The sequence below is a fragment of the Monopterus albus genome, unplaced genomic scaffold, assembly GCF_001952655.1.
Source record: "Monopterus albus unplaced genomic scaffold, M_albus_1.0 scaffold208.1, whole genome shotgun sequence".
NCBI lineage: Eukaryota > Metazoa > Chordata > Actinopteri > Synbranchiformes > Synbranchidae > Monopterus > Monopterus albus.
The window spans coordinates 251,217-276,700 of record NW_018128088.1 but is presented as its reverse complement, the minus strand read 5'-3'; the positions used below and the strand labels follow the sequence as shown (position 1 = coordinate 276,700).

The 25,484-nt window shown below is 39.9% G+C and overlaps 1 protein-coding gene across 2 annotated transcripts in view; it reads right to left on the bottom strand.

The window, feature by feature from the left end:
* Positions 1-819: 819 nt before the first annotated feature.
* The window catches only part of wdr70 (WD repeat domain 70), a 35,919-nt gene continuing 11,254 nt past the window's right edge, over positions 820-25,484 (bottom strand). For both annotated transcript variants that reach the window (XM_020618643.1, XM_020618644.1), the window contains exons 10-18: positions 22,537-22,711; positions 14,403-14,502; positions 13,828-13,912; positions 13,584-13,722; positions 7,131-7,231; positions 6,513-6,592; positions 4,934-5,050; positions 2,005-2,167; positions 820-1,553 (exon numbers count right to left, since the gene is read on the bottom strand). In XM_020618643.1, coding sequence (XP_020474299.1) covers positions 1,466-1,553; positions 2,005-2,167; positions 4,934-5,050; positions 6,513-6,592; positions 7,131-7,231; positions 13,584-13,722; positions 13,828-13,912; positions 14,403-14,502; positions 22,537-22,711 — 1,048 coding nt within the window. In that variant the 3' untranslated portion in view covers positions 820-1,465. The remainder of the gene's footprint in view (positions 1,554-2,004; positions 2,168-4,933; positions 5,051-6,512; positions 6,593-7,130; positions 7,232-13,583; positions 13,723-13,827; positions 13,913-14,402; positions 14,503-22,536; positions 22,712-25,484) is intronic.

Below are 25,484 nucleotides of genomic sequence, written 5' to 3'. Positions count from 1 at the left end.
TGAGAATGTGCAGTTAGGAGGCTTCCCAGAAGCCACAGAGCACCCAGCTACTTCTTGATACCATACTTTAAAGTGGGTAAACTGTGACCGCTAATCCTCTCTTCTTCATACCTGTTTGCTCAGCTGTTCCTTGGTGATTAGCCCTCGGGTTTTGATGCAAAGGTAAACAAGAAAAAGGTAAAGATGCAAATAAATCCTCAGTGTTAATATTAGAAGAAAGGACTAGATTTGTTTTCACTCATTGTATTAACACCTGTGAAAAAACCTGTCATGTCGTCTCACTTGTTTTGTGTTACAGAACCAAAGCTCTTGGCAAACTTTATTTTTGTACAATATCCATTTTATAACTTTTTACAAAATTAAACTTGTTTCTATTAAAAAAGCATGTCTGCTGGTATTCTACCATGTACAATAATTCACTGGTGCCAGATGGTGCTAATTTGCCTGGATTATGTTTATACAAGCATTGTGTAAAATTGAAGATGAAAATTTGGGTTAAATGGAGAATTGTGGGGATGTTTTGAAACATGGCTTCTACAGTGTGGCGTCCCCTCCTGTTCTGCATTCCTGAACACTAGCCCAGGGTCGTACAGTAAACAAAAGCGAGCAGTAAAGGGCCACTGAGCTGTAAATCAAGATACCCAAGAATGTTTCCACTGTGCAAAGAAGATATGTAAATGCTGATGAGAAAATGGCAGAAAAGGTCAGAGAGTGAGCCATTAAGCAGGGGTTCAAGGTGTGTACACAATGTAGGGCTGAGGTACTACACAGATCTGTTTCTCCAGACCTCACCTTGCAGAAAATATATCACTGTTTGACTAGAGAATACACATTTTTTATTTAGTTTTTGGGTTGGAATATAGTATGCAGAAAAACTCCAAGTTAGATAAGGCTTGTATGAATTTATGTATATCATATCTGATGAAATTATCCAGTAACCCCTTTAAAAACATTCCAAACTGAGGAGGAAATGTTTGTACTTCTTTGCAGTTTATGTTTTACATACTGGCAAACTGTTGTTCATAGTTGATGAGCAGAACCAGACACTAAATCTGGAGGCAATTTATGAGGCATTAGCGAACTCTGAAGACATGGGATGCAAGGACAATAGAAATTATGAAAAAAAAAGTCCATACAATCAAAACAAGAGATAAAATGCCAAGTGGCTGATGAACAGCAATGACAGGAACATAAACCTGTAAGGAATTAAATTATGCTTGCACATCTCTGTGCTTCCTCTTAACAGAGAAGCATGCATGTAAATTCTTAAAACAATCTTTACATTTGGCAGGAGGGGGTCTGTACAATTTAGTCATGTATTTGATGTTCCTATTCAGAGTTTCTGACACTAACTCAGTGTCCTGGCACCAATCTTCAGACCTTGTGGTTATGTTGCGGTATATCCAGCCACAAGTCAGCCCTGTCAGCTATCCTTTATAAAATGAACTGCTGTTTTTACTGTGCCTTATATCTTGCGTTTCTTCCACTCTGGTTCGTTGTCAGCCTCTTCATCTTCTTCCGATTCTTCTGCAAACACAGGCACTGGCTGGGTCCTAAAGGGATGATATGATGATTTAACACTTTCGGACAATTTTAGAACAAAGCATTGGACTGCAAATTAAAGAAAACAAAGTTAGATAATTTCTTCTACCCAGGCCAGCTGAGGCTTTAAGTAGTTCTAGTATTTTTAGCTTTAGATCGTTTGCATGCAGGACTTTGTGAAACAGACTGATCTGGCTCACAGTTTTCACACTTATATAGTTGACTGACTGACAGTGATCTGTAACTGCCCATTCCTCTCCTTTCTGCAGTATGAAGTGTGTAACAGTAAAACTCTTTTAGCAGTAGGAAGAAACCCAAGTACCACTGAAATGCCATAAGCAGCACTCTCAATAGACAGCTTCCTCTGTCTACCAATGAGGGCAAAGCCAGAGTGAGTGAAGTAACAAACTGAAGCGCATGAACGATTCATATTTTTACAAATTAAGGAGAGCGTTTTCTTACTGTGTGTACGCCGGGGCCACCCAGTAAGGGTTCTCTGAAGCTTCCTGGGCATGACGTAGGATGGCCTCTCGGGCGTTGCTGTCATCCGTTTTATCTAAAGCAATGTTCTTCACAATGAATGAAGACAAAGTGCCACCATGAGCTGCTACTCTGCCTCCACGACCTGTCAGGACACATGATGAGCGCATTAGAATAGACAGTTAAGACTGAAGTAAACAAAAAAAACCCCGCACATCTATTCTAATATTAAAACGAGCACATATTATAATAAAAATGTTAGACTGATGCACATGAATTCAGTATGACGTGCTATTTTAGCAACACACGCTAACATATAGAAATATTAACATACCTCAAAGGTCAGTTTAGTTTAAAAAATATAGACTGTGATTTAAAAAAAGGCAACTTAGTTAAAGCTGTAGAGCAGAATTTGGTGCTCCCAGTGGTAGAAGTTCATAATCATAGAGCATTGCATAATACTGTACCTCTTAAAAATCTCATAATATAGAAAGTAAAAATTAAATATTACCCAAACCATTTACCACACTTATAGTATGTACACTGTTTTCAGGACTGTTAATTGCTTTTAGCCGTCGAGCTGGCTAACCCAGTAGCTTATGGATTCAACATGAAACCCAGGATTTTATGTTGAATGATTACTGCTGAACTCCACTGAATCACCAGGCATCTCAGTAATGTTTTATACTAATTAATTCATTGGTAGTATTTCCCAGTTGTTTTACACTTTAACCAAATGAAGCAGTGGTTTCTAAGGCTGTGTTTGAAATCACTATATAGTGTGTTCACCCTGTTGTAGTGGTGTCAGAATGCTGAGTGTGTAAATCTATCCACTAAGTGAACTCAAAACCCCCACAATGCAACACTCCACATTTTATTAGCTGTTGCACAAATTACAGCCGTTAGTGATGATGTAAAATGTTGATGATTAGTCAGTGTCCAAAATGCCAATTTTCTGTTCAGTACTGAATGAACTACAGTACTTAGTGTACATTATATAGGGAGTAGTGAATAAGTGAAAAGGGAGTCATTTTGGACACAACACAAGGGTTTTGTGTCAGCAGGACATTGTCAGATCACCAGAGATGTTGCTAGGTGGACAAATAAAAATGTTGCTCATCAAGAAAAACATACTGTAACCTTCTGTAAAATCACAAACTGACATTTTCACATTCCTACTTTCATACTAAACAAACTAAACAAGAGACAGTTATTTAGCATTAGATGTGCTGGTCAGTCATGTTTTTTGAACTTCGGAAAGAGGAAGGCAAACTGTTTCTCTTTCTCACTTCCCAGACAGATCTCCATACCAAGTGCACACATACTGTATGAGTGTGTTACTGATCTTCTAACAGTCAACAAGAAAGTGAGTAAATGTTGAACTATTCCTTTAATTGTATGTTCACAGATGTATCAGTGGTGTGTGTAAATACACAACTGTAGTCCTAAGTTTTTTTTAAACTTAGGGTAGATTTCTGTTTTCTACAGTTATTCCATTCTTCTTCCAAAACAGAGTGCATGAAATATTTGCTGTAGTTACAGTAGTTCTGCACTGCTGGCTGGATGTGACTGGGCTTAAAGGAATTTTTTAGGGAGAAAAAACCGTCCTGCTTTCCAGAAAGGACGTTATTACAGTTGGCTGAAAAGATCAAGTAAAGGATACCCACACATGTGCGTGCACAGACCCAAACACATATACTGTACATTCACACAGTTAAACACAGAGGGATCTCCTGCTATAGTTGGGCAGTAGGGCTGTTTGGGGATAGAGAGGCACCTTTTTCCATTGCTTGTAAGCAGTCAGCCAACCACCAAACATTACCTTACACTTATGCAAAGTAATTTCACATAGGGGATAAACAATATAAAGACAGCCTGTCGTCTAAAAACCACTGGCGTGCTATCAGGAGGTCAAACCTGTTTTCATCTCGATCTCTGTGACTCTACATGTTTTCATACATAAATAGAGTACTTAGTGTACCTTCTAATTAATGTCATTTAGCTAAGCAGCGCTCCTTTCTTATAAAGTGTCATTTAAGTAAAACAAGGAAAAACCAATGAACAGCTGAAAAATACAAATACACCTCCTTTAAATACAAAACATTTGATTTGCCCCTGGTGGCTGCTATAAGTATTTGTCATTAGTTCAGTTCTGTTCTAAATTGGTTGTAAATTTCATTTCAAGATTTTTTATTCTTATGTTCCACATCTAAATACGTTAAACATGTACAAAAGGTGTACTTTATTGCATGTGGAGCAATTTAATAGTTGTAATTGAAAAAAAAAAGTGAAAGTGAAAAACTAGCAGCAGTGGGCCAGATGGAAAACAAAAAAGCAGGAAAGGTTGTCTGGCTGGAATGAAGCTCAAACTATATCCATGATCAGGCACAGGTGTGGCATTTGTGATTGGGTGTGTTAATCTATGTGTGTATTCATGTAAAAATATAAACACAATGAACATGGGTCCAGAGGAAATTCACAATGCATCATTATGCTGCAGCAGTTATGAAGCAACAGCAGGCTATAATGAACCGTTGATAGGCCAAGTGGGAGCAGTGCTGTCATAGTTTTTGACTTAGGCTGGATTACATCACAGCAAACACTTCAACAACTGTAGACTTGTACATCTGCCTCTGGAGAACCATGTACTCATCCACTTACAAATATCTAATATGCTTCAAAAACAACTGCTAGACTTGGCAATGCCTCATCACTTTACTCATATTTGAAATGACTGTATTTGTTCTGATTTTTTGTCTTTGATTTGTCATCTCCCTGGCACAGAGATTGTAGACACTAAATCCTGTCTTTCTCTTTTATTTTTGTTACATTTTAGTTTATTCTGTTTACCTGATGTTTTGCTGTTTGCACTAATAAAAGCTAAAAACAAAACAAAACAAATGCATGTTACCTGGTCCAGACACAGGGGGCTCTGGCTTGTGGGACTTCTTTGGGTCAAGTCTGTCCTTCTCCAGCTGTTTTCGTGTACTCCTCTGTCGGGCCTCTCTGAACATGGGTAAGGCATGAGCTGGAGACACACAGGGTAAACAAAGATAATCAAGTTGCTTAGGTAACTCAGACAGCAAGATCACATAATATAACTGCACAAATAAGCAGGCAGGGCATCTGGCAATATGTTCAGCCTACGTATATAACTTCCACGAAGTGTTTTCTGAAACTCCATCTCCACGAGTACTACTCTACACCTTGCAGAACGGCAGAACTTGCAGCATCTCTCTTCTTGTGTACTCTTTCCGCCATAGTGCACAGTGACAAATTCATTATAACCCCCATATTTAGATTCAGACAATCACTCTGCCACATTTCACACTTTTGTGAACGCTATCACAATAAAGGCCCTCAGCACTTAAATCCCTGAGTGTGAGAGAACGTGTGCGTGAGTAAATGTGAATGAGTGCCCTCAAAGGTGTGTGATAAAGACAGAGTGGGTGTGTGTGTGTAAGCATTAGTGTTTGTGTAAAGTCAGTGTGTGCTCTACTCTCATCCTCACGGGTTACAAAAAAGACACTTCAGTAAAGGGCTAGATAAAGCGATTTTCCATTCAGGAGCCCTGTCGCTGTTCAGTGTTAATTCTTCTCCTCTATGCTCCATTAAGCAAAAAGGTTACTGTTAACAGATTCCCTCGCTTTTCTCAATGGGCCATCACTTGCTTCCTGTACCTTTTAATTTTCCAGTGCCGAGGCACCAAGTGCGTCACTTGCTGCTCGTACCAGTCAAATGCCTGGCTACCTCACACCCTGATGACATGACAATTAAATCACGATGCACATAATTGCATCTGAAAAAGCAGCAGTAGTCCAAAACAATAAATGGTGTCTGAATTTGGTCTTGGCAGCCAATCGGGGACGACGTGTCAGCAGCAGTTCTCTTTCTATAGATACAGGACTTCATTCTGCAGGCAAAGGAGTGGGAGGCACGCAAAAAGAGATGATGGCCTCATGTTTTGGAGATATGACAGGATGACAGGTAGGGGAGTAGTTAGTGCACGCGTGGTGTGGAGGAGATCACGCCAGCAGACATGGGAGAGGCAGCTGTGTCTAGCGTGATCAAGCATGACTGTAGACCACATGGTTGCCGCGTGGCATAGTGCCCTTCTGCTGTTGATCCACTCATCCACACCCTACTCCATCAACTAATGGGCCTGTGAAAGCCCTGAAGACTCTCATTCCTCGTTACTAGTGTGGTTCAGTGTGTGTGTGTGTGTGTGAGAGTGTGTGTAAACTACGGTTGGCATTTTTGTTCTTCATGTGAAGGAAGATACTTAAGAACACGCTCCACTTGTTACATCATGCACATCACTGAGAAAGCCACTTTAATTGCTTAGGTAGTTTATCATTTAAAGGCAATGTGTAAAACTGCATGATGTGCACGGCAAGATATCAGGGAATAAGGTTCAAAGATCATTAAATTGCAAACTCTTCTTCTTTGAAGGTTTACGTGTGCATGAGCACAGACATGGAAGAACTTACGTGTGATGATGTAATCTTGCGTTAGCATCTCTGCTTGTTTCTCTTTCCGCTTGCTCTTCACTACACAGAGCTTAGCCCCTCTGGAAAAGAGCCAGTTGGTTACAAATGATGCTATCTGATGATATCATATAGAAAATAAGGTATTAAATATAAGCTATTTTTATTCACAGCCACAGTCTAGTGTTACTTGTGCCTCTATGCAACAGAACTCTTCTCCAGAAAACATGAAAAAGACATACAAGAGCCATGATGATACACTGGGTGACATAGTTGTCATTTGGAGCAACGGTAAATGATTCTGTTTTGATATGTTGTTCAACTAACACAGAGACACGTGATGAAAAGTTCAATTTTACCTGCTAATCTGATGATTGCATTTTCAAATCACAGAGAGCACCTATGTTCTGCCCATGAGCAAATATGCTCATGTTTACTCTGCTTTACAAGCTGAGAGGAATAAACTACCCTTGCTGTGTTGACTATAATGAAGGACTATGTATTCCAGTATAACAGTAGGTTTGTATCTGAAGGATAAATTCATTGGTGGTGTTATTTTAGGGCACCTGTCAATAAAAAAATATAAAATAACACTAGATGTATCCCTAAAAACAAACATACCTGTGGCTTTTGACAGGATCATAGTAGACCTTGGCCAGCCCATTCCCAGTTCCCACCATTATCTGGTTAAGTTTTGGATGCCACAGGCAGCGGACGACACTCTGTACACACACAGACAGACAGAAGCAACAAAATGTAGTTTAATGGGTTTTTGTGTGTGTATGGTAACTGAAGGAGATAGGAAAGAAAGTCATAGTTTAAAACAGCAAGTGGTAAACAACTTTATTTCTTATGGGTCAAAATTGTAAGGATGTTGTTGCTTCTCTGTCAGCAAAAACTAACAATCATGTTTTATTGTCATAAGCATTGTGAGTGTGTGGCCCAGGTTGTGTATGGCACAGTGAGGATCAGTCCCAGTCTGCTCTGCTGCTCTAGTTGACTATATTTGGTTGTTGGGATGAGGGCAGGAGCCCTGTCTGTGTGTGACAGATGGCCCAGTGCCAATACGCAAATGTGACCACATTTATCCAGAGGTGTGTGTGCGCGCAGAGAGAGAGAGAGAGAGAGAGAGACAGAGACAGAGCAAAAGAGGGGCAGGGAGAAATACGTGAACAGTTGTTGGGCAGTGATGACGACCCTTTGTTCGGTGTATTATATGTGAGCTACCAAACTTCCGGCAGCAATGCCTCCTTTCTTCACACAAATTATTAAAGCATCACAACCTTCTATGATGATTTGTATGTAGGAGTGTCATTCATACACATCTATATGTAGCTGATGTGGTTGTGTATGTCCTGTACAGAATTTTGGAGAGAGATTGAGTGAGCGTTTGGATCATCTTTATGTCAAACAGAGATGGCAATCTGGGGGGCAGGGGTCTAGGACAAGAACACAGGATGGGGGGTGGGCAGAAATATGACTGGGACATCCAGATTCATTGGTGCTGAAAGCTGCTTAATGCCCAGCTGTTCAGTGTTGCACACAATCATACACATGCAAGTATACAACAGCACAAATACAAGTACTGAAAAGTACTCATGCATAGATGTACAAAGAGAAATGTGCATGCATGCCTAAATGTGGTTTTACTTCATTATTATAAAAGCTCTAAAAAATGACAAACAAATGTTCTACATGCAAATAAATTCTGTCATAACAAATAAAATGGCATAACACACATCTTTGTAAAATTTCCATGCAATTATGAAACATAAATAAGACTTTGTGCTTACAGCGAGTTAGAATTGTTCATGATCTACTAGAATTTATCATCATACATACAAACAGGTGACAAACTAAAAGAAAAACCTGAATGAATGAGTGGTCTCTTCCAGGATGACTATGCCCATAACCATGGGGCACAGGGAGTCACTGAATGGTTTGATGAGTATGACAGTGATGTGGCTCATACACTATGACCTTTGCAATCTCCAGATCTCACCCCAGTGAAGCACCTATGGGAGACTTTGGACTTACGTGTTATACAGCTTCACCACCACCATCATCATCTAAACACCAGATAAGAGAATATCTTTGGGAAGAATGGTGTTCATCCCTCCAGTAGAATTCAGACACTTGTAGAATCAATGCCAAGGTGTTAAGCTGTTCTGTTGGAATGTGATTTCCCAACACCACACTAAGACACTTTTTTGGTTTTTCCATTAGTTTGTCACCCATCTGTACATTTCTACACTATCAGGCTCATGGGACTCATGGGACAGACGAGATTTAGTCTGCTCAAGCAGTGCTAGCTGTGACTGACAGAAATATCTGGAAAATACTTTAAAACAGCATGTGCTTAACAAGCACCTCACATATTCCATGTTTCTAAGTGGTTTCTATAATTACTCAATAAGTACTAATGTAAATATGTTTGCACTGCATTATCTTCATGTGAAACTGTTATTTTAACGAATACGTGAAAATCTGTTGTATTTGTCCTCAGGGAGATGTTCACATAAAAACCTCAACACTTATAAGAACATGTATCAGTGCGCATGTACCATGAACCAATCTAATCTACCCACTGTGGATGTGCTTCACAGTGTAAATGTGTAATTGATTTTAAACTGCCCTGACAGGGGGGCTGCTAAAGCAACTCGACAGCCCCTACAAATGAAGAAGAGCCAACAGCTAGGAATTCTGTTAGACTCCACAGTGCTGTCAAAGCTTGAGGATTTCACCCTATGCACAGCACAACGAGCCAGTAGAGACCGACCCAAATCAGGCAATAAATTCAAAATATAAGTAACAACACAGCCAAGTAACTGTAGTCCATTCAAGTTCTGAAAACTACCTCTTCAGACCCCAGCAAATCATTCTGTCAACAGCAGAACAAGTCAAACAGATAGAGCAGAGAAGCCTAAAACAGACCAGCTCAGTGAAGCCCGGCCCAGCTGGATCAACTAAGATATCCACAGCCAAGCACAGCTCAGTCCAGTCCAACAACAAGGCTGCTTTCCAGATATTCAGAGCAGTGTGTTTATACTCTAGGAAGCCCTGTTTACTCTTCATGTCCACAAAATTACATCACATCATAAAGAAGGAAACTTTAATCAGACAGTTCTTCGGTAGCAGCCTTCTATCTGATTAAAATGCCAAAGGCCAATTAGGGATAAATAAGACAATAGTCACTCACCCAGTGTTGATGGTGAATATGAAATAAAGTTATGCATCACTAATGGGACACAACAGTCACAGCTGTTTAGTCGCTGGTAAGTGGATCCAAATGTGTACTGGGTCTGAGAAACAGAGTTACACAAGCCAAATGAATGCAACAGGGGAAGGGAGAACATTTGTCTTAGCACCTCAACTACACACTGAATGGGCACATGTCCGAGAACTACTGTACCTTACTGGAACCACCACAAGACATACTTGGTAAGACGAACAAGAAAGAAAGGAGTTAGGGCCTCCCGTCTACCTTTTAAGCTTGGCTGCTCTTACTAAAGATGAAAGACCTGCCATTCGTATCAAGGCCTCCTTAAAGAGCATAGCACACGGAGCAGCTCACTGTTCGAGAGCCATCAAGCATGAGATGGTAGGTGCAGCGTGGGCAAACAGCAACTAGCAAAGCTGGCCAAAATATTTCCCATCTACAAAAATCCTCGTCCGTGGGATCGTTCTTCTGTGTACAAGATAATGCAACTCTAACTGGAGCTGAAACAATCATGCACCAACATGAATTTTAATTTTGGGCACATTTAGTATTTATACTGTTTTTGAAGGCTGGTTGTGTTTTTACCATTTAATTAATGACAGTGCCGAAGAAGCCGTGTGCAATGTGGTAATGTGTCTCATCTAACCGTTTCTGATCCATTTAATAAGAATGGCACCAATACTTTTTCTGTTATTTACTTTATGCTGTAACAGTTTCTAAATGCACACACATTATAGAAGATGATTGAGGACTGCGTGGGCTGGATTTCTCCATTTGAAATGAAGCCAAAAGCTCAGAGCTTTGATAGTCAGCAGAGTCTCACCTGGTTGCTGACCCTTTTGATGAACTAAGGGAAGATTAAGACAGTCTGAAGTATTTACCAAACAGCACCTAAAACAGCCTCTGCTCCCAAGCACACCCAGAATCCAGGTCTGGGGTTATGTAGACTGTTTAGTTAGAAATGATTGGTGGCCCTTCCTTTCACTTGTCTGCCTGGTATGCCACTTTATAGAGACTGCACTTAAATTCTTGGGCCATCACAGAAGCAGATGGCTGATGTAAACATAGTAAACAAAACATTCATCAGGTTCACTGAGTGCATGTCAACCAGAAATAACTGATCTGCAGCAAAAACAAAATTGGCACAGATGATCTATTTATGTGTAGATAAGATAAGAGTTATAGCACTAGTGAGTTGGTGGAGAAGAGGGTACATTTTCTGAAAACTTTATCAAATATAAACATTAAAATACAATAAAAAGTAGCAATTCAGCAATGTAGGACATGGACGTGGTCAAATGGTTTAGGCTGGACTATCCGGTGATAACTCTTACTGTCCCAGCCCCTAAAACTTTATTAATACCTTTCCATATAATTCTCCACATTTCCCTGTGTTTTCATTTGTCCAGTGAATGTCAACATGCCAGAAAGGAAATTTAAATTTGCAGTATTACACTAAATGATTTTGGTTATCAACAAATGAGGACGACTACCATTAAAAACCCCTTCGATTTTTTTCTCATCAAGTTGTAGAAGAATTTCATCATTCTCTAATATAATGTGTCTCTAGACTGCAATTTCTGTGGCACTGGTTTGGATTTTCTGGGAAACCTCCTGGATTTCTGTATAGCAGACAAACAGTGCACAGACAGAAGAGTTTTCAGTTCCTCACAACGGCAGATAGTGGAATCAGTGAAAGCCCAATGGAAACATCATCCAAATGTTTACCCTCTTTAGCAAAGTGAAAGAGGAGACAAATGTCCACTGAGTGATGCAAGGTTAAGATCTAAACAGACTCTCTGAACCAAAGCAGCTCATGTGATTCACTGATTCTGTCTACAGCGATACTATCAATTTTGAGAGCCAAAGGCACAAACAGTGGTGCAAGACAGACATCTCTGTCTCAGCAAAGGCATTTTTGTGGTAAATTCAAGTACCGTCAGTCAATTAACAGTGACAATATTGGTGTTAAAATGCTATGCTTAGAAATCAAATAACCCAACAGGGAACCGAGTCAAATCAATTTCAAGGTCCTGTCATTTTTCCTTCATTTTACTGTAACTTCAGACATCTGTGCTGACAGGGTCATGTAGCTCTCTGTTAAAAAGTGTGTGCAGACGTGAACGCTTACACTCAACTTTGAACTCAGCCGTAATGCTTTTATTTAAATTGACAGACGCATGGCACATTATCAAAGTTAGTGTAATTCAGTTGCTCATGTTTTCTAAACCCTAAAGTGAAATTCAGGTCAGGTTTATATAAGAAAGTGACAGTAAATAAAAGAAAATGCAGTATTTGTAATACATTTCAGAACTGTTGTTAAAGTCTTGGATAAAACGGGGCCACCAAAACACAGACCACCCTCTCCTCAGTTAGTGCAACTGTGCAGCAGGGTGAGCACTTAGTGTGGATGCCAAGGCTCCCAAGCTAGCAGCAGCTGGCTGCCATGGCAGGGGGAAGCACAGACACACACTAACCCAGCTTTTGTCTATTTCCCCCTCTGTTGAAGCTGTTCACCCAATGGCCAATGTGAAAGTCTCATGCTTTAGTCAGGGAGACCAAGTTAGAAGCCATTAGCCTCTATCAGACCTCACTGTTATGACTACACATACACTGAGATGGATCTGTTGAAAGCGGCTTAAAGAAGGAGAGGCAGAAGAGCCTCTATCAGACCTCACTGTTATGACTACACATACACTGAGATGGATCTGTTGAAAGCGGCTTAAAGAAGGAGAGGCAGAAGAGCAGGAAGCAAAAAAAAAAAAAAAAAAAAAAAAAGAATTCTACTGAAGACAGCACCTCTGCCTTTCATTTCAGCACGTATGGCTAGTTGCCATCACCAAATGGATTTCTGAGAAAGCAGGATTAGTATGAAGTTCATAGCATGCTAAAATGTGTGGCAGTGTAGTCTGTGCATGTGAATGGAACATGCTGACTGTATCCATAGATAATTTAATTTGATCACTTCTATTTCATATAACTCAAAGGCGGTACGTGTAAATGAATCAATAGCTGCCTTGCCAAAGGTTTGTGGGTATTACTTACAGCAAGAAAAGGTCACATTACTCCACTTTCCCCTGCTATAGTTTGATTCAAACCATTTTAAAGTTTCCTCCTTTGCCTTCACTGCTGTTCTTAACTCTTAATCTTCATCCATATTTTCTCCAATTAACTAAACTTTCAATTTTCATCACAGCCTAAGATGGAAAAAATGCACACAGTACATTGCTTTGTTGTTAGGATATGACCATGTGCACGGAGACAGTGATTTAAAGGCAAAATGTCTCGTAACTGGCAGAGAACTGGAAAATGATAACTGGTTTTAGTCATAGAAAAAAAGTGTTTACCATGAATGAACTGATAGAAATTCAAATGAGATTTTAGGTAATGTCTGTAGTGTTGTGTTTCTACCATTATTATAAATAATAGGCTGCTGGCTGCACAGTTTTAACTCACACAACTAAATATTTCCTTTTAGAAATTACTACAGGACAGTTAAAATAAATAACAGACTGAAGTTCTAACCTTGTGCAATAATTCTACGGTGGGTTCAAGTTAAACCAATCTCCATATCAGGCCGTGTAAATCTTTATGGCTGTCAACTGTTGTGTTTTAAACAAGATAAAATCTTATAAAAATATTTCAAGACTGCAGTTTTTTTTGGATCTCACATTACTTATGTGGAGAAGAAATGACATCCACATTGGGTTTCATTTTCATTCTGTTTCACTGTGGGTTTTTTCCACTGTGCATCATTTTGGGTTATTACGGTTTGTAACCAACATATATCAACCAGATGAAAAACATTTTGTCAGGAGAGCATTTGCGGTTGTTGAGGCCCAGGAGGAACTTACTGCATCGGTGACTTCTATTTCATGGGCTCTCTGAAAAGTAGCTCGGTCAAAGAAAACCAGCTTCCCGCTTCCCTCGTCTTTCTTCACTGATGTCCCAGTTACAAGAAGCTTGTCATCTGGGCTAAAACAGCAGTCAGTCCTAACAGAATAAAACATACACAAACAAAGTCAGTTCATAATCCACACATAATGTACAAGAGCAACAAACAGGCAGATTGTAATTAGATGAGTTAAAAAGTCTCACATGGCAAAGTAGTTGGTCAGTCCAGCAGCAACATTCACAGGCTTCCTGAAGTTGCGTATATCCCATGTCTTCAGAGTGTCATCACCTAAAAAAAGAATAGATGGAGAAAAACTGTGAAATTTATTCCTCAGAAAATCACCTAAGTGGAACTGTCTAAGAGGTTATTTAATTCACTGTAGTGCGCTACTTTTTCCTTTCTGTACAGCGAGTCAGACAGAGTTATTTTCTATTTACATTATAGAACTGTGTTGTGTGAAGGACTCTTAGACAGGTATTCCTGTTTATCTTCGTGTTAGAAACCTCTTGACTATGTCACATACCGAGGAGAAACTCAGGTGTTTTTGCCTATATATTTCTTGTGGGCCTTTTGCTTTGTTGGTGATAGTCCCTGCTTGTTTACACGCTGAGAAAAAAACAAGCTATTTCGCTGCTTAAAAACCACCAGTTTCAATGAGGGACTAAGCATTGGAGCTAAAAACTGAAGGTTCAGAGCTGGACTGCTGATGAAAGCAACTTCAACATGTGCAATCGCTGGCTTTGGGGTTTGGCAGATAAAGTGAAGGTCTTTTTCTTACCGCCACGTGTAGCAAGAGTCATGCCATCGTAGGAAAAAGAGAGGCAAGAGGTGTCTGATCCTGGAGTGTGTGCTTGTCGACAGTGGAACTTTGTATGGACCTACGAAGACAAAGCAAAAACAATGCAATGCTGTTGATATTTATCAGCAACAAGTCGGCATTACAGCGATAGGAGAAAAACCCCAGCAAGAACAAATTGATCAATAATTACAGAATAAAATAGAAAAATATAGTTCACTCCTCGTTCTCTCTGCAGTTTCACTAGACATGCTACTATGGTCACCGGTGATTTGTAATATTAAAACAGTTCTTATAATCTCCTGATGTACTATGGTAAAGATTTTCCAATTTTTACTTCAATAGCAAAAGTTTCAGTTTGTGTCTGCAGAAACAAAAAGACCATTTTATGCCGTCTTCAAAACAACACGTGGTTTCCATTTCCACCAAGAACACCATATTAGATATTTAACTAGGAAACCCACTACATCTTATGAAATACCAACGACTTAACAAACCGTACCAACCACACTCTTTAGCAAGGCTACAGACCACAGATTTACCTTGGCAAGCCTGGGTGCCTGTCTGGTATTTCGATGTTTCTGTCAGTCCTACCTGAAGTACTACTATAATATTCCTACCGTGCACGGTTTACCAGCCACTAATGAACAACAGACACTCTTCTAACTGCAGCCCTCAGGTAACATCGCCCTTTTTTTATGAGCCATCTTTAAGCAAGTGTTATGTCACAGGTCTCAGCCAGTAACAAAAGCCCTTCTGACAAGTCACAAGTTTCACATGAAAATGTCAACAGCCACCAGGATCAATTACAAAATATGAACAGTGTTGTTTGTTTGTTTGAAGAAGTGCTTTAACACAGAATCTTAGAAAGGTGTGAGGAAGGAAGTAAAGAAGCAACATCATGTCCTTAAAAGCTGTTGAAGGGGAACTCCACCTACTGCACACACAACACTCAGTACTTTAACTTCAGTACTTTAACAGAATGATTGTTTTACAAACTTGAGTACAATCTGAAAGATGTGGACGTTTACCAGGTAATGAGGATCTAATGAACGATTAAAGGAAGTGGAGCATCCAGAGCTTTTGGAGCCATAGAGCATCCATTTTTTTATTGGTTTATTCTGTTGATTAATCACTTTCTGGCAAAGTTCCAATTTTCCAAGTATATGGATTTCTAGTTTTTCTTTATTTTGATGGTAAACTAAATATCTTTGGGTTTTAAGACACTGCCATTGGTTTGAGGAATTTGTGATGAGCTTTACTCAAACTTTTCTGACATTTTATAAACTAAACAATGAACTGATTCAACAAGAAAATAATCAGTAACAATCGACATAAAAATAATTCTTAGCTGCAGATTACACCCCAGCTGGGTATAGGACATAAAAGCATGCAATGGTGAAGAGTGGGAGTCCAAACAGTGAATATTACAAAATTCTAAGTATTTAAGGAGTCAGTGTTTCCACCATCAAGGTCCTCATCAGTCAAATCATGCATATACAGTACAGTAATTCTGCCCTTGAGACCATGTCCTGGGCATGTAGCTGTATATGAGAATGTGATCTTACTCAGCTTGGCTGAGATGATCAGCATGTGTCACTGAAAACCTAGTAGGCTAAGTGATATTTCAGTGGAGGGTCACTGTATAGAGGTGAGGACAGAATGATTACAAAAGCTAAAGGGAATGAAACTTCACTCCTGCATTTCAAACCACATAAGGATATCTTAAGAGGGGTTGGTGGCATTTTAGGGATATTTGGAAACAATGAAAAATTCCCCTATGTCGAATTCAAAAATGATCCAAAAATATTCTTAACTGATCTCAGCCACTACAGCCGTGTATCTTCTGCAAACTATAGCATTTTAACTTGTTGTCTAAACAGCTGTTTCCAAAATGGCCTGCCCCATTTAGTGTACTTCCTCAGTGCACTACTGTAGTACAGAGAAAGTGTGTGCCAAGTGTATAGCTTAAGACTGGAAATAGCCAAGCTCAACAGCCCAGACACACACACACACAGATAATTTTCTGTCTTTCTCTCACACACAAAGGAGGAGAAGTAAAGCTGTGTAACAGAACGGGGCCACTCAAAACGTGGAAAGTGAATAGCAGTGAAAAAGGAGATAACCGAATAAACGAATAAATAAATAACTAACTGTAATGATGCTAAAATTAGCTAACCTTAAATCTGTATATAAACTACTTAATTTTTTACAATTAGGGCTGCAACTAATTATTATTTTCATTGTCATTTAATCTGATCATTTTCCAATTAATCAATGAATCATTTAGTTCATCACAGTTTCCATGGTAACATCTTTAAATTAATTTTGTGGTCCAGCCAGTCAAGAACGTCAAGGTATTTGAGAAGCTGAAGCCAGCTTTGTTTTTTGTTTGATAAATTACTTCAGTGATTAACTGATTATCAGACTTGTTAGTGATTAATTTTCTGTTGGTCAACTAATCAACTAAGTGTTGCCTGTGTCGTCTCTCTGCTGCCTCTCACATTTACTCCACAGTGTCTTACTTTGACCTGGACTGAGCAGAGCCAGATTAGAGAGACTGATCATTACTAGACCCTGGTGAAGCAACAGTCTGGGAAGAAAGCTTGCTAACACTCAAACAAACATAACCTTGGTTTATACGGCTACATTTTCATAAATTCTAAACGAAATGCAAATATATCAGGGAAAAGGGAATTGCTGCAATATAGGCTTTTGACCAAGAGTGGTGGCTAAGGAATTTAAAGTGAGCAGTGTGTGCGAAAGACAGATAAGATAAAGGAATACAGAGAAATGCTGGCAAAAAGAGCAGGAGAGAGCGCAAGGTGAATGAGTCACATGTCTTCATGATAGAAGAAGGAAACGAGGACATACTTCACTTCCAGAGTAAATGGAGCGAAGTTACTAACTTGGGAAAGACAGATAACACTGCTACCTTGAACTGCTGATAAGATGGATTCCACTTTTTTACGTCTTGGCCACTTCGTCTCTGCGTCTCTCCAGGGATAATTTTCTCCTTTTCTTCATCATAGATTACCTTGGACTCAATTCTATTTCCTTCATTTTCAATCTAGGATTATCTACCTTTTTTGCTGCACTAAAATGGACTTGGTTGTGAAAGTCAGGAGGTCAATTTATTTAAAAAAACTACAATTCCTAATCTTATAGCAGGTGTGGAATACTTAGGCCACACACCATCTTAGATGTAATAAGTAGCAGCTGAATAATAATGTGTAAGGCTTAAACCCAGTAAAACACACACTACTGCACTGTGACTGAGCTTTGAGAACTGACTACTTAAAAAAAAAAAATTCTTTTACCAGCCTAAAACAAAGACACTAGGAGCTCCACGCAATCGCACTGACCACTGCTATTGCTGTGCCATGTGCACATGGACAACAAACACAAACACAAAATTTGCATTCATATAACTGTGGAGACCTCTATGTGTGGTAGGCTGGTTGGGTGGGGTCCACAGGCTATGAACAGGAGGGTATGCTGATGAACCATTTTCTGGTAATTATCTTGGCTTATGGGCTCTCGGATGAAGGCACGTCATATAAAATGGATCTAGTAGAGAAGCTAGTCCAGGCTAGTTTCGACAATCTGCAGGACAATGTGCCTGAGAAGTGTGAGGTTGCAAGGTGAGTACTGTATAGCACCTAATGTGGATATTACACCATAAATATACTTCAGAGAGAAGGCAATAAAATCTGCTTACATAAACATAACTTCAGAGAGACTGTCCAGGCTTGATTTTTTATTTCTAAAATAACTTGTTCAGGTTTCTTCAGGTCACCTAATTAAAAAAAAAAAGAAAAAAGAAAAAAGTTATGAGCTCTTATTCAACCCACGATGAACCATTCCAGTTTTTTTTAGTCTTTTCATCAGATGTTTTTCTAAGATTAACACCACCTGTTGTTAGCATGTGCTGTGTCGCAACCCCTTTTAGGTTGTAAGCTATTGTGCTATGTCGTCCTCCTGTCTGTTTTGCCCGCACTGAAGTAAAATTTTTCCTGCATATCCTGTTCACAAACACCTAATTTAAGAAAAAGACTGGAGGAGGAGGGGAGGGGGGCAAAGCAGGCAAGATCTTTAATTTCTAATAAAATACCAAATAAACAGGATGGTCAATAAGTGGCGATTTATGTAATTTAATCATCACTTGACTACGAAGCTGTAAAAGGAGTGCCTTAAATAGGTCGCTTGTGGTTATTCTAGCTGTTTACAATAAACATACTCCCACTTCAGCTACTTCTAGATCATTTACTGCTGTTGTGAAAGCCGGAGTGTTTATTTACTATCATGATGTTGGCTGGCATTGGTAGATGCCATGGTGTTGCTGTGATAATCTACAAACCCGGTTTATGAAACTGGATTCTTATACACTGTTTGAAATTTCTCTCACGTCTTGTGACATCCTCTGGAAGTTATGCCCTTCGCTCTGGCCAACGTGTATCTAGCTAAACTGTCAGCAAGTCAACGCAAGTACTTCCTTTACAGAAATTTGCATTAATACCACTACATATAAGATTGTGCACACATACATGCATGCATGTGCACTCTAATCTAATCCACCTCCACACACACTTTGGCAGCAGAAGCTGATAAACAGCTGATGGGGCAGTATTGGGTTTCATTCTCAGCAGACTATAATAACAATCTACCACAGAACCAACTGTTCCTAATGACGTTATCTGAGTATCATTATATAAATACTACAGGGCTGTGCATTTCTCCTACTTCCACACCTGAAAGAGTTTATGATGTCCAGTGTGCAGTCAGTTGTAACATCTCATTCTGACCTCTGAGGATCAAGTGGCCAAACCGCAGTCCTGAACAGCTGCTATGATCTTTCATGGAAATCATCAAGTGGTGATGGTTGAAGCCGTGTGCACGAGCGAGTGTCCAGATAATCCAACAGTGGGCAACACTAAAATAACTGCCTTCTTCTATGTCACAGCTACACACTGTGATTGACAGATAGATCATTTTGTTCATTTTGTCATTTCAAAGTCTTTGTTCAGGGTTAAAACATGGTATGACACCAAAAGCTGTAGCACTTTTATGAAAAGTTTCTCTTCAAAGTCATTTATTGACTCCACATGTAAAAAGGTTGTAGTGAGAGATAATCAAACTGTATAGCGTTGAGAGAAAGCAAATCACAAAAGAACCCTGCGAGACTGAAATCTGGTATAAATGTTTATAAATGGCTCTCTTTGGGTAAACTGGTGGTCCAGTTTCATTGCACTTCAGTTGCTTCTGTGAAGACAGGTTCATGATGAGGGCTGTGCACGTACTCTGACATTGTGATTGGACTTTAAATTCTTCTGTGATTGTCTGTTTTTATCTTTTATAACCAGAAGCGATACTGTGCATTAATAGTGTGTTAATAATAATAATAATAATAATAATAATAATAATAAATAGCACTACAATAATAGTGTGTATTAATAGTGTACTGAGACTGGTGAGTGTAAATGATGTGCTGCTGGTCATTTTATTTACGTGACAAACTGTGTGTCACTAGAACAAAAACAAGGTGATGAGTAGAAGAATTCTAGCATTTTAATTTGTTTTATAAAAACAAGATGGGCTGAAAGAAACAATCATCAAGGATCAAAACATGAAGGAAAAACTTGCCAGACATCAATATTCAGCTCTGGATCTCTGGTTTCCCCTCACAATTAAGGAGAGGTTGCAGTATCGAAGCTAGTATATGCCTAAAGCATGAGTAAGTATGCCATGTCATCATATAATAACACTCTCTACTGTGAAGTTTATCAAAACCACCACTTCTGAGGTCCCACTTTGAAGTCTGGGAATATCTAAGCCTACCAATGACATCATAACATTTTTTAGGTCTCTGCAGTAATGTTTTGGAACAAGGGCCGGCTCTCATAGCGGGTACATTACCTGGCAACCATTTTAATGCAGTCTTAAAATTCTGGCACCGACCCCTCTGGTAAGACAGTGAGCATGCAATCATTCTCTGGGGCAGTCCACTAAAAGAGACCTACTTGACTCCCATCATAGGATCAATCAACTCATGTCAGGGTTCAAGAGCACAAGGTGTCATCCTCAATAGTTTCTCTTCAGGTTGAGCTCTAGATCAAGGTCCTGCACATGATTGATCGTGATTGATCTGCCTGCATATTACAGCTATGAGTAATAGTGGCAATACAAAAGGAGACTGGCTTCATTTGAGTCGGGGAGGGTGCAGCAATACAAGCATCAGGAGGTCAACTCCTTTTTTAGGCTTGTGGCTGAATTCAAGTCTGCAGCACAGGTTGCTGATTAGGGCAGAGGGCACCAACTAAGATTCTTGAGCCATTCAGACAGAACAGGCTCCAGTCGTCACGCAACAGACATGACTATTGTAAGCTGCTATGGGATGCATGGTAAATATTTAGTTTGGAGAAGAAGGGGTAATAAATTTTGAGAGCTTTAGCCCAATCACTCACAGTGTGCTCCCACAAGCAGCACAGGGGTAGACAATGCTTGAGTGGATGAGAGGTGAGACTCTATACAACACGGGCACATGGACGTACAGGCACTTTCAATAGGAAAGTAGTTACAGGGAAAACAAATACCCGCATTTAACTACATTATTCGTGTGTCCTGTGACTCTGAAGTTGACTATTGGAGTAATTATCATGTAGCCTACTTCTCATTTGACTAATCTGGATAAGCCCCTCTGTCCATTCAAGCTGTTCCAACTGACTGCCTACAGCCTAATTGTCATTGTTGCTATTCTTGTATGAAATAACAGAACCATTCAACCTTATACACATATGGGGCTGGACAGATGAAACGGTATGAACTACAGTAGAATAAAAGAATTACAGTACATGTGTGCCAAAACGCTGAGAACAGAAAAACAATTTTTTTATTCTCCATGAAAATGGACTCATACCCGCCCTCCAACAGTTTTATTTTCCATTTAAAACGTGGGTCTATAGTGTTTTAGGACTCCCAAATGAATAACTTTCAGAAGAGCTAGCCATAATGAAAAACAATACCACACTGGAATGGTGCCTGCAATATTTCTCCTTTGAAAATACTGAATTATGAGTGCTGCAGGGCCCCTAAGCCCCCTCTTCAATAAAAATGCCCCACCCCAACTTTTTTCCTCTTCCTATCTGTGATATGGCGCCGAGTCTATTGTGTGAAAAAACAAGGGAGCAATAAACTGGCAAACCTGCTCTGTCACTGATCAACAGGAAATAACAGCAGGTTGTGTCCTTTTTCTGCCCAGACCTTGACCAGAGAGGTGTCCGTCGTAGAGTCATCAAGAGGTAGACAGGCAGGTAGGGGTTAAAGAATAAGCAATGGTGAAACAACATTCAACTGCACCAACGATGAAGGATGGAGAAGGTTCTCCAACCCTGAATGGAAATCATTTTTATCATTTTAGCCTCCAGTGATGATTTTTTCCCCCCAACAGCGCAATTGAAAACAGCCAAATAAGTGAAAGCAATGCTTCTCAGGAGCCAAGATCAACTATTACCTCAGTTATCTTAATCTTGAAGAATTGAATGGAACACTTTAATCACTTAATTGTCTAATAGTGGAAAATCTACAGAGTGAAATTGTGACTGGGCCTCCGAGGCACTTTCATACAACTCACACATAACAAACTGAATTAATCCAACACTCTGTATTATGACCAAATACCTACAGCATTAATAACACTCCCTTCAGCCTCTGCTACAGTAGCACTAATTAGCAAATGCTGGCATGCTAACAAGCTAAACTAGGATTGAGAACATAGAAAATACCATTATTAACATCAGCGTGTCAGCATTGCCATTTGTCGGAAAGCTGATTAGCACTTAGCTCAATGCACCACTGTACCAATGTACCTGGTTAGTGTGATAACCAGGTCAACACAGGCCAGACAGGCCAACTACTGCCTGTCTGGACATACATGTATGTATTTTAAAGCCAGACATTTGATTTCTGGTCGTATTAGTGACTTCTTGAACTTTGACTTCTCTGGCCTGTGACTGGATGACTTGAGTCTTATGACTCTGTACCACAGAAAAACAGACATCCTGTGTTTACAATCCAGTGCACATTGTGGTGTTTGGTATATATGTGTTTTAAGACTCACACTGAGGTTTCTGTCCCAGATCTGGATGGTACCATCTTGGCAGCCTGCTGCAATGAGCTTCCCATCTCGGCTGTAGGTGCAGCATGTGGGAATGACCTTCTTCCCCTGGAGAGAGCGGGGTTTGAAAACAGACTTGTGCTTCTTCTCCGAGTTCAGGTCCCAAGTGCGCACAGTGCTGTAGGCAGACAGAGAATTTTAATTTATCCTCACCAAACTCTCGTGAATCATAAAATATCTGTACCCCAAAACACATCTGGTCATTAACACCATCCACCACCATAGTAAATCAAAATCATACAGAGAAACAAGTACCCGAGTCATTCTCATCAATGTAAAGTTAGGCAGCTACGTGTTCTGGGGTGATGGGGTTAGCAAACAGCAAAACAGTAGCTCAGTCTCAGAGGCATGTCTGAAGTGTCTGTGAAATCCTGATTTTCTTTCCTATACCCACTGAAGACATTACACAACCTGGACCACAAAGGAGGAGAACTATGTGCAAAAAGGGCTTTCACTGAAAAAAAGTCAAGGGATGTGGGCATAATAATTTCCTGACGGCTACAGGTTTATATATCACACATCACACAATTCTGACATCAAGCCAGTAAAATGCTGTATTTACAGTACACACACGTACATATAAAGACTGAAAATAAAGAGATAGTCCTACAGTACAGCTTCTATCAATCATCAATGAAACAACTGACATGCGTAGTGTGAACTATCATGTAGAATAATAATAAGAAAAAATAAATTGGTCCCTTCCCTCCTTTGCTTGTTGATATGCATGTACACATTGAGAAGCACTGTACCAGAGACAAATTCCTCGTGTGCCTGACACACCTGGCCAATAAAGCTGATGCTGATGCTGAAATCTCTGGCACAAGCAGATTATGTAGGCTGGTCCAAGCATTTTTCAGTAGTAGACAATGATGTGAGAACAAGTTGCTTAGGTTAAAACAAGGTAGAACATCTCCCCATTGACCCTATAGGTGAGGCTCACTGTGTGGAGGATGTCCAAGGAAAGGATGGTGCAAAAAACATCTTAACATGTAATGTAGCATCACTTATCTTTTCATTCACCTAGTTCTTTAAGCTTCTGGGGTCTGTGCAATCATCAGAAAAACAGTGAACAGAAGCTGCAGTTTTTTTTTTTTTTAACATATGAAGAGAAAGGGGAAAATGTACGAGCAGACCAAAATAAGACACAAATGATAACAAAAAGGACAAACTGCACTGCCTAAGAGTTCTACAAGCCTTTAAGAGAGACATAAAGCTCCACAGTATTTATTAAAGGATGTGACTTGACACAGAAATGTTTAGCCAACTTCTCACATACCCACACCAACACTCATGCCACACAGTGTGTTCAAATATGTCTGTGACCCACTGCTTGCTTTAGGAGGAGGATCGTGACCTCTGGGTCATGAGGTCAGCAGAAGAGTATAAACACACAGACAGGGCTGCTACTAACAGCCACGCAAGGATTCCTCCATGGTCGGCTACACAGTCACAGACACACACTCAACTGTGTTTGGATAAGTGCAACAACATGAAACAAATGCCAGCTGAAGACATATGGTTTGAGTGAGAACTGCCAAGAGTCAAATAAAACTCTGTTTGATGCATAGTTCTGTTTAAACGCACACAAAACGAAGCTGATGGTGAATTTTTTTAAAAATCCCTTGCTGGAAAAAAGGTGCAAAAGCCACATATATAAAAGAGTCTGGGGGCTGTGTGTGTGTGAGAGTGAAAGAGAGTGATAGCCATGGACTAGATGACAAATTAGTCCACCTGCTGCCTCACAGAGACATCTCTATTTTGTTTATAGAAGCCTGCAGGCGTCTGTCAAGCCAATAAAGATAACATAACCTTTTGCGTAGCACACAAAACTTGGAATGCTATTTATCATAAGGGCTCTTTCCAAAACATGGCACTGCGGGCTGTCAGGCGAATAGAGCAGAGGTTGGAGCCCACCAGTGTTGAGCCAACCATGAACACAGGACAAAAACTGCACACCGTCACCTGTCAGAGAAGACAGAGCAGAGCAGGGAAGGGGAAGTTGTCAGCTCTAAAATGGTGTTCTAAAATTGTTAACCTAATTAAAATTCTGAGAAAAATATCTGGGGGTTCAAACCTTGTTTAAACAGGGAAGGTGGTTGTTTTGTAAAGGCAATAGCAATGAAAGAATATTAGATGCCAAAATATTAATATGTGCTATGAAAAAAAACAAACACCAAAAACATTCAAGGACAGTACCTTTGCCCTTTCCTCTTCTGTTCAAGTCTGTTTTCCCTTCAATCAGCAGCCCCCTTTTCCCTAACAAACGCTTCACAGGCAGAGGGGTGAATGTAATAAAATGAGGCCCATACATTGTCAGTCATGCATGTGCGCTTTACAAGTAGCATAGTCATTCACACATCAACTAAAGAGTGACAACTCCCCTGGCCCCAGATTTTATCTGTCCATCAGGTTATAGACCCGGTGGGGGTGATAGATGCTAGGATCAGTTTCCCAGATGACGAGATAAGGAAGAGTGAAAAGAAAGGTGTACATTCTGTATAAGGTTGTCTACTGGTCAAACACTGGTGATGGGGACTGTGCCTGATGGCCCATTGACTGATTAACTGGGGCTCTGTTATGAGAAAGGCGGATTAGGAGATGAGATGCTGGTTCAAGCAAATTCACAACATCATTAGTGTGGTTTCAGGTTACAAGATCATCCTAAAAAGGCCTTATAGCAGTGCAGGGGAGACCACGTGTACAAAATGCCTGACTCAAGGACTACAAGAAGCAAAGACAGCACTTCAGATTTAAATCAAGCAATCTGGTTGATAAGGTACTTTCCTCCTCATAAGGACGTATCCTGATAATCGGTTCTGTAAAATAACAATCACATACTGTATTCAAACACAACAGAGCCAGAAGATACTGTCACTCAAAATTTCAGC